Source organism: Sus scrofa, chromosome 1 (genome assembly GCF_000003025.6).
Source record: "Sus scrofa isolate TJ Tabasco breed Duroc chromosome 1, Sscrofa11.1, whole genome shotgun sequence".
Classification (NCBI taxonomy): domain Eukaryota; kingdom Metazoa; phylum Chordata; class Mammalia; order Artiodactyla; family Suidae; genus Sus; species Sus scrofa.
This window is the reverse complement of record NC_010443.5, coordinates 195,845,817-195,855,675: the sequence shown is the minus strand read 5'-3', so window position 1 is coordinate 195,855,675 and position 9,859 is coordinate 195,845,817. Positions and strand designations below refer to the sequence as shown.

Here is a 9,859-nt window from a genome sequence, read left to right as displayed (position 1 = left end):
TGTTTCTGAACTCAGGGCCCAGTACCCCATTCCCCACAATCTTCCATCTACTTGGCTCTAACACTTTCTGGAGCCCGAGTTGGAAAGCTAAGCCCTGCCATGCCTCTGTAAACCATACAGCTCTGTAAACCCTCAAGCTTCAAAATGGGGTAGAAGCAGGAGAAAGACTGATTAAACCAAATCCTGGGGTGTGGTCTTCATAGATATTTCCCATCTCATTTTTGGAGTAGTTTTTATTTGTATAATAACAGTATTATAAGGTACAGTGTAGGGACTCAAGATAAGGAAAGAGCTTACAATGTCAGCCTCCTTCCATGCCCCCCCCCCCACATTCTAGAAGACAAAGCACACAGCACACGAAAGCCATTATACTATGTTTTATGAGGGAGAAAAATGTATATGTATTGGGAAACATTACACACCTTGGATGAATTAATGAGAAAAACATTTTCTTTACATGAACTAAATTTTTTCTTGGAGACATGTTTTCCTACTAAAGGAAAGACTAGAGAAGCAATTTATGGTTTGCTAGGCAAGACACCTCCCCGAAGACAACAGTGCCTTGGACAGTGTTGATGGCGGGCTAGGGCACCTGGCATCCTTGACCCATGCTGGCAGGGACTGACTGGAGACAAAGTCTTCTTGGGGGATAAGGTGGGGGGTTGCCTAAGGCCTGTCGGCTCATCGTTGAATCTTACACTTTTTGAGGACTGTTGATGTCTGACTTCCCTTTCCCTGAAAGAACAACTCTGGTCCTTGAAGTTGGCTTGGTGACTGCAGGCTCTATAACCCACCATTTTCCCTTGCTCTGGGTAGAAGAGAAACTTGTGGTAGCAGGAACACCCACATACTGAAGCTTGGAGTTCCTGTCTGTGGTCATTTAACTTTGTGGCATGATGTCCATGGTGAATTGCCATTTTTTCTTCTAGAATATGACCAACAGCTGTCATGAGTGCCTGAGCCTCAGCAGTCTCACTCTTCAAGATAGATTTGCTTTTGATTGGTCCTTGGCTTTCAGTAATAGCTGAGACAGGCTTGCCTTTTTGCAAAGCGTCCTGACTTTTGACTTTTTTACTGGGGAAAATCCACTCAAACAATAGCCTCATTCTTTTTCGGAAGGGGCTTTCTGGAGGACCCTGTTTCTTCTCCGGCATGGGATGGGGACATTTGCTCCCAACAGAGCCTATTATTCCCCTGCCTTGGGCAGGGTGGCTCATATTTCCAGCTTGAGAAGTCCCTAATTCTTTAAAACTTTCTTCATGTTCTCCTGGTTTAGGTCCCCTACAGTCCCTTCTCTTAGAAATAGTGGCAATCATCTTGCTCTGGCTCTTCCATGAGTCCTGAAGTTTTGAAGTTTGGGGCTCCTGCTGCCCTAGCCTGCTCCTTGGGGCTGCCATGGGTCCACTTAATGCCTGGGAAGCTAACCTATCTCCAGTGGGCACTTTTGGGGGAGGGTATTGGGACACCCGAGAAGACAAGTTTTTTGCAGCAAGAAACATGTGTTTGGGACAGCCTTGAAGCTGGTTATCTGACTGTAGCTTCACTTTGGACTTAAACTCATGAGCGACCTCTGTGTTAAGGCATGGCTCACCTGGATGTTGGAAAGCAGACATTCTAGGGAGCAGGGAGATTTTACTGGTTCCTGGAGCCCTTAAACTCGTCATGTGTACATTTGTGGTTTGGCATTTTGTCAGCATTTTGGTTCCCAAGATAACTCTAGATTGTGGTTTAAGAGCAGAGGACTCCTTAGGCTCCACTGCCTCCCTGGCCTCTTCAGCTCTCAAAGACTGCATTCCTAAGTTCGCTTCCAGAATTGGTATCCCCTGGCTGGTGTCTTGTGAAGCCTGGCAATCCCTCTCTTCTCTTGGCTCATTCCAGGCCAATGCTGAACTTGAATGTGGCTCTAGGCTGTCCCTCTTGGCCCACTCCACAGTCTCGCTCTTCCAGGTTCTGCCCATAAGGCTGACTGTGAGGGACCGAGAAGGTGGCCTGGCCTCCCGTCCAGTCAGAGAAGCCTTGGAGGGCCCATGGTACTCACTAGCTGGGATCCTTCCCAGGACCCTCTGGGCTTCCTCACTCACAGGTGAGGGGCCAAGGAGAGACCTCACCAGGGTGGGAGCTGACTCTTTTGTTATCACCCTCTCCCTTGAATGGGCCTGAGGGGGCTTTCCAAGGAACTCTGCAAATCTGACTGTTGAACGGGCCTCAGATACATAGGTGGCTGAGGGGCAAAAGGAAAACTGCCGAATGGGTGAGGGTTGAGCTTTTTTCAACTTAAAGAGATTTATGGGCTTGAGGACCTTGAGGGGTAAGCCCCACCTATGCTTTACCCGAAACCTTATGATATGTGCTTCTAGCCCATCTCGAGTGTCTGGATCAAGGAAGGAAACCCTATGGGAGGTGTTCACACAGGGTGCCCAACTCTTCAGGATTCCCAGATTCCTGGTTTCCATGTGAGTGTCAGACTTGAGAGAAGCATGACTGACAGTGAGCCGGGATTGATTCACATCCTTAGGAATCAAATCCTTGGCAACCTTTCCCAGCTTCCTGACCAAATGGCCTTTCAGGATTTTTTCTAGATCCTTGTCTAAGCTCCTTAGTAAATTAATTCCTAAATCATTCTTCAGGAGACTCAAGTCACTTTCTGACTCCTCAGGATTCTCCTCCTGAAATTTCACTAGGGAGCTTTCTGAGCTCCCAGACAGATCTTTTGGGACCTTCCCCAGAATATGCCCCAGGCCCTTACCCAGGTCCTGGCTTCGCCGGAACCCCACCTTCTGTGCATCCTTGCTGCTTTCACCTATAAATGAAGAGGGCCGTGAGGGTCCATGCTTGGCCTTTGCTTGTCGTGTCCTTGGAAATTCTTCTTGAAGCTGACTTATCTCTAAAGACTCTTGGATCCTTTGGGGAAGCTCCCACCGGTGTTGGATGAGCCATTTTTGGAGGTGTTGTTCCAGTTGTTTCCGGAGCTCAGGACTGATTGGAAAATTCTCAGGAAGGATGGAGCCTACCCAGCTGTCCTCAGGAAATTTGGACGTGAAGACACTAGAGACTTCCTGAGATCTTTTGACCTCAGAGGATAAATCCCATGCATTTTCTAGTTGCTTCAGCAACAAGGACTGTTCTGAATGTGGAATCTCAGTTGGAGTGAGAGATTGTGGCTTATTCGGGGCTAAAGGGCAACGTATTCCACAGGCTCTAATCTGGGGTGGAGAAGAATGTGTTTCAATTGGGAGAGAAGGTTTGAGCGGGGCCTGTGTTTGGACCTGAGCCAGAGGTGTGAGCTGGAATTGAGGTATTGTTGGAATAAAAGGTTGAGATTGGAACTCCAGACGGGATAGGGGCTGGAACTGGGAAAGCAGTGGAAATATTTTAGCTTGCATTTGAACTGGGCTGGCGTTTGGAATTCTGTTGAATAAGAAAGAAGGAGATTGGGGTGCTGAAGGGCTCTCAGAGATCCAGGCAGTAGCCACCAAGGATTCACTGTGCAAAGAAGGGAGACCCCAGAAAAGCTGGTTATATTCCTGCTGTAGATGGTTGGGATATGAGAGCTGCTGAGGACAAGGCAGCTGCTCTGGTTTGTCTTTTGTGTTCCAGAAAGTTTGGGCAATTGTGGTGTTTTGATCAGCACCCAGTGCTTTCAACATACTCCCCAAGGAATCCAGGTGGCAGTCTGGGCTCATTTGTTTTAAATTTGATCCATCTTTTTCTTTCTCCTTCCAAATCTTGATCTCGACTGTCTTTGTCATTTGTATCTCTAGGAGCTTCTGGTCATCAGAGCTGAGCAAAGAGGGGCTACTAGCCTCCATCTCTCTGTCTGAGGGGCCTACTGAGAATGAGGCGTCTGGTGGGTGGTAGGAAAGGTGCTTTTCCTGGGACTTTCCCTGTGATGATCTTGAGAGGCACAAGGCTTTGGCTGCTGCCTGCCACCGGGACAGAGCTGAAGGGGGACAACCTGAGCGACCAAAGCCTGAGATGGCTGGGGCGAGAGATGTTGACCCAGGGTTGTGTGGAGATAAGTTCTGTGGAACAGTGCCCAGCGGTAGTGCCATTGAGGGATCATCCTGAGTAAGAGTTGGAGTAGAATCTTGTGGTGTGGGGGCAGAGGAGGCTGTTGGAGGTGGAGGGCAAGCCTCTGAATCAGGTGGACATGGTGGGGGAGAGGAAAGATCAAGTGGCCAGGGTGAAAGGCTGGCCAGGGGAACAGAAGGCTCTGGTGGCTGAGAGGCATTCAGAGATGTGTGTGAATGAACAGATGCTGAGGAGGTCGTCGGGCCTGGTAAAAGGGTGGAGGCCAGTGGTGGAGGGTGCTTGCTCAGAGGAGCCAATGGGGGTATGGCAGGAGCAGCATCTTCTACAGGCTCCCCACAAGGCTGGCAGACTCCAGCAGGCACTGCTTCACACGTCTCACCAGGGGTTTCTTGACATGAGAGCAGATGAAAGCTTCCCTTGTCAGGGAGCCTCCCCAGGTGGCTGTAGGAGATGGGAGAAAGAAGCTGCAGCCAGGAGTGGATGAGGCCAGGAGGGCTGGGCAGGCCAGACAGGGGTGGGCACCTGAGGCACAGGATCCCTCCTCTGCCCCCACACTGACTTAATGCTCCTGCTGTCCCTCACCCTTGGGCTTTAGCCACACCCTTCCATGGTTCCCAGTCCCATGGTGGGGTTGCCTTAGAAGCTCTGGGAAAAAGAGGTCCCAGGAGAGAAAGGGAAAGATTCTTTACCTTTGCAGAAGTGAAACCAGGCTATGAGTCTCCTCCAGTTCTTTCAGGCAATCTCTGCAAGCTGGAAATAGGAGAGACTGGGTCATGGCAGTGAATGCAGAGGCCTAAGAGTCTTTTAGGAGGCTGAATGCAATGTCCCTTTAAGGGAAAACTTTGGGGGATTAGACTCTGGAGCCCAATCATCAGTGTCAAAGGACATGTGTCCCTGACAGTGATGGCAAGGCTCACTTTACAAGGGTTTGTCCTTTGCAAAGTGCTTCCACTGTCATTACCCCTTGTGGCCCTTAAAACTGCAATTGGAGTAAAGTTAAATAACCTGAAGTTCCTATCTCCCAACTCAGGAGAGTCCACTACAGCCCATACACTCCATTTCAAGGCTCTTCATGGCTTCATTCTGAGCACAAATTACTGGGATATATCTGGGCTCTGATCTCCTTCCCAGGGGCCTCCCCAAAGTTCTATTTCTTGAAGAATGGGCTCTGCCTCTGAGGAATGGGCCTCCTCAGAGACTGTGGAGCTGGGCCTGAGGGACAGGTGCAATAGAAGCTAACTCTCGGGGGCATGCAGGGCTGAATGGCAGGGCCTTACCTTTTAAAGCTCCACTTTTCTTCCTACTCCGGCTCCTCCCCCTTGGCTCCACCTGACGCTGACAGATGAGAAAAGAATGAGGGTCTGGCACCCGATTCTCACTCTTCTCTTTCTAAACAGACTGCAGATGCTCAGTGTTCATGAACAAAATGAATTTCTACTATTGGACCTCTGTGATTTTGTTTGTAATTTTACTTATTTGTAAAATGAATAACAATATTTTCAGTTTTTCTTCTTTGAAGAATGCAAAAAAGGCTTTTCTAAGTGACATTCACCAGGGATTTCTTTCTTTTTTTTTAGAGCTGTACCCACAGCATATGTAAGTTCCCAGGCTATGGGTTGAATCAGAACAACAGATGCCAGCTTACAGCACAGTCACAGCAATGCCAGATCTGAGCCACAGCTGTGACTTACACCTCAGCTCACAGCAATGCTAGTGAGCCAGGCAGTAATCAAACCCATACCCTTATGGATACTAGTCAGGTTTCTACTCTTCTGTACCATGGTGGGAACTCCAACCACAGATTTCTTCTGTCACTGTTCCTCTGATCAAGAAACACACACATTCTCAGACCTAAATGTCCATGTGAGCTTTGTCAGATAGCATTCTTCCTCCCAAGGCCAGAACACCATGCCAACCACTGCTCTGTTGCTCTCAGGGGCTCAGCACTGCTCTCAGTTCAACACAGAAGAAAGACTCTCTTGAGACACCTGCCATGAGAAGGTGGCTGGTGAACCAGTGCTCCTGGGTCAGTCTTCCGGCAGAAATTGAACTCTTAGTAATCCAGTCCTTGGCCACTAGTCTTTTCCTGGGGCCTTCCATCATACTTGGACTCCTGGTCTGAGATCTTGGGCTGGAAATCCTCAGGCCCACTTTAACCCCTGTTTCTCCTGGGTTGTCTCTAGAAGGATGATATTCTATGCTTTCCTGACCGTTCCTGTCTCAGGAGTCTCTCCAGGAAATTTAGAAAACTTGAAATAAGAATAAGAGAAGGAGTTCCCGTTTGTGGCATAGTGGTTAACGAATCCGACTAGGAACCATGAGGTTGTTGGTTCGGTCCCTGCCCTTGCTCAGTGGGTTAACGATCCGGTGTTGCCGTGAGCTGTGGTGTAGGTTGCAGACACAGCTCGGATCCTGCATTGCCGTGGCTCTGGCGTAGGCCGGCGGCTACAGCTCCGATTCGACCCCTAGCCTGGGAACCTCCATATGCCATGGGAGCGGCCCAAGAAATGGCAAAAAGCCAAAAAAAAAAAAAAAAAAAAAAAAAAAAAGAGAAAGCTAAATAATCTCTGTTGGGACTGAGCCAAATGTTTCTTACCTTCCTGCTGTTTCTAAGTTTTCTAGATGGTGGTAAGGATGGATTACTCTGGAAGCAAGGAAGTAACAGGAGGAAGATCCCCAGTCCACACAGGAATGCGAGGATGGTGTCAACCACCCAGGACGTCTGGCTGGATGTCAGCCAAGTCTCAATAACGCTTTTCAAATCAAAGAGATTCTCCATCATCTGAACTGCACTGCTGCACTCAAACAACAGAGCACTGGAGATCACTTACAGGTAGAACCCAGGCCTACATCACAGGCCTACATCACAGAGCTGTGGCCTCACAAAGGGCTCCTATGGGTAGGGGGAGGGGCGAGAAGAGGAATAGGCTGAACCACTGTCCATTCCCCACCATCCAGCCCCCAGGTCCCTGCACCCTCCTGGGCTTCTAGATCCCTCCTTCCAACTACTCTCATGCTGTAGAGAGATACTAGCCAATTTTCTGTTCATTCCATCTGGAGCCCGGATGTTACCTGGCTCCTTTGTTATTAGAGATCTGGACCCAAGGCCCACTTATTTTATAACTTTTGAAAATCTGAAGTTGACTCTAGAAGTTTGGCTGTTTCCCAGGGATTTTTACACTCAAGATCTCCTTTGTCCTTAACTCCAACTTCTGCATGTCATGTTTGTGTCAAGCTAGGCAAAAAATTTAAATTTCTTTTACACTTACTTAGTTTTGTAAAATTTGAATAGTGTGTATTTTGTCCCATCTTCTCTCAGAGGGACCTACACATGAAGCAAAATTATTTTTCAAAATTCTTAACTATGAAAGAATTATATGTAATAAAAATTTCAAATGGCATTTTTGTACATTTGTAGCATATATAATTCTGGAGTTAGTAAAGTTTAAACTGTATGAAGACTTTTGAGACATACTAAACATAGACACAGAGAGACAGAGAGACAGATAGACAGACAGACAGACAGACAGACACACACACACACACACACACTCCCATTCTTCTGATTTGGGGGAGACAGAAGTGAGTAAAGGCTTGAAGTGAGATCTTAATTTCCTTCTCAGGAATTAAACTTGGGCAGGAATCTTAGTTGTTAGACCACCAGGAGCTAGAGTCTAAAAGAAGAGTTGCCTTGATTCTTGCCTCTGTTAAAAGCAAGACTGTTCCCAGGAGGCAAAAATTGTAAAAATAGGCACAAAGTTTATTTTGTAAACATAGTACATGTGGGAGGACACACAGGGAAGCAGTTTAGCAGTAAAACAGCACAATCAGAAAGGCGTGTGTATGTCCCCACTAGTGAGGAGGATTCCAACGGGTGAGTTAAATCGCTTATATGGGGGCAATTTTTCCAGGTCTTTGTTTTCCTCTGGCCAACTATCTTGCTTTATTTATCACACCTGAGCAAACCTAGGGCCCTCCCCAAAACACGTGTGCATAATGGATTCCAGTGTGGGGATTTATGGGAATAGTGACAACACCTGTTATGGGGTAGCACTCCCTCTCTTTTTGACCCCCCACCACGGAGTAGCCTTTCTGAGCATGTGTAGTGGAGGTCTCCTGGACCCCAAGGATGATAAATATGTGATCTCCTGATCTTTTACCCAAGGAGGGCTTAGCTGCTCTCTGCCCCTGCTATTATCATTATTTTAAGTGTCCACAGGAGACAAAGTCCAGCTATTTACCCTGTTCCTTTGTTATTTCTATCTCGAAGTATAAACTGAAGGCTAATTGAACATGTCTAGCCTTGAGCCCACCTATCTCCTGGCGGTAAGTGGAGGGGCAGTATAGGGAAAGGGGATTAAAATGTACAAACCTACTAGGTACAAAATAAATAAGATATAAGAATGTAATGTACAGAGCAGCTAATGTTTTATGATGACTTTATATGGGGTAATATCTATAAAAATTTCAAATCACTATATTATACACCTGAAAATAATATTATAGGTCAAAACTATACTTAGATTATAAAAAAAATCCAGTTCAAAATATCTAAAGTGCTGCTGTTAAGGAATCCTCTTTTAAAGATATAATTCTCTTCAAATTAGTCTATAAATAGGACATTCCAAACAAATGACAAGTGTTTTATTTATTTGCATGTATTGGGACAAGCTGATTTTAAAATTTTTATGGAAACTAAGTGTGAAATAATCAAGACAATTTTAAAGATGGAAAAAACAAAGTAGAAAGGTATTGTATTGATGTAATTAATGTAGGTTGAATTGGCCAAGCAATAGACAGGTACACAGATTAAACAGAAATAGCATAGAAATCATTTCAATGGGTTAATGATTAGGTAATAACTGACCTACTCCCCACAGTCATTAAAAGTTAAAGGTGACTCAACATTTTTCCCTTTTAGCTTTCTTAACAATTTCAAAGATTTATAGCTCTACTTTTTTATTTTATTTTATTTTTTTGCTTTTTTAGGGCCACACTGTGGATGTTCCCAGGCTAGGGGTCGAATCAGAGATATAGCTGCTGGCCTACACTACAGCCACTGCAACGTGGGATCTGAGCCGTGTCTGTGAACTACACCATAGCTCAAGGCAATGCCGGATCCCGAACCCAATGAACAAGGCCAGGGATTGACCCACATCCTCATGGATGCTAGTTGGATTGGTTTCTGCTGTGCCACAATGGGAACTCCTATAGCTCTACTGAGTATCAAATAAAGTCCTCTGGAGTTCCCGTCGTGGCGCAGTGGTTAACGAATCCGACTAGGAACCATGAGGTTGCGGGTTCGGTCCCTGCCCTTGCTCAGTGGGTTAAGGATCCGGGGTTACAGTGAGCTGTGGTGTAGGTTGCAGATGTGGCTCGGATCCCGCATTGCTGTGGCTCTGGCGTAGGCCGGTGGCTACAGCTCTGATTCAACCCCTAGCCTAGGAACCTCCATATGCCGCAGGAGCAGCCCAAGAAATAGCAACAACAACAACAAAAAAGACAAAAGACAAAAGACAAAAAAAAAAAAAAAAAAGTCCTCTGGCAAACAGTGAGTTGTAGCTTTCAGATATCACAGTTTTTAGGAAAGTATAACTTCTAGAGTAATAAGAACTTTTAAGCAAAAAGTCTTTGTAAGTTCTCTTACTGAATTTTTTAAGATTGCTGTCAGAAATGATTACAACTAGAAAAGTTTTATTTCCAAATTTAGACTATCATATAAAGTTCAGAAAAAAACAGGGAGAAGAGGAAAAAAAAAAAGATGTCCCTATTAATTAGAAGAATTTGAGGAATCTTGTAACTATAGCAGACCTTTGGTATTCTACAT

General features: G+C 46.1%; 1 protein-coding gene across 1 annotated transcript; it reads right to left on the bottom strand.

The window, feature by feature from the left end:
* Window positions 395-6,811, bottom strand: LOC102166000 (spermatogenesis-associated protein 31A6-like). The gene is made up of 4 exons (XM_021085060.1): window positions 6,629-6,811; window positions 5,038-5,071; window positions 4,722-4,782; window positions 395-4,473 (listed from the first exon to the last, which is right to left on the bottom strand). Exons 1-4 carry the CDS (start codon window positions 6,809-6,811, stop codon window positions 519-521), a joined length of 4,233 nt encoding a protein of 1,410 aa, XP_020940719.1. The 3' UTR covers window positions 395-518.

Coding starts and splice junctions, on each gene's coding strand:
- LOC102166000 (XM_021085060.1), bottom strand. CDS start 6,811: ATGGAGAATCTCTTTGATTTGAAAAGCGTTATTGAGACTTGGCTGACA. Junction 4,783..5,037: donor TTGGGAGATAGGAACTTCAG/GTTATTTAACTT, acceptor TCCTATTTCCAG/CTTGCAGAGATTGCCTGAAA. Junction 4,474..4,721: donor CTGGTTTCACTTCTGCAAAG/GTAAAGAATCTT, acceptor CATCTCCTACAG/CCACCTGGGGAGGCTCCCTG.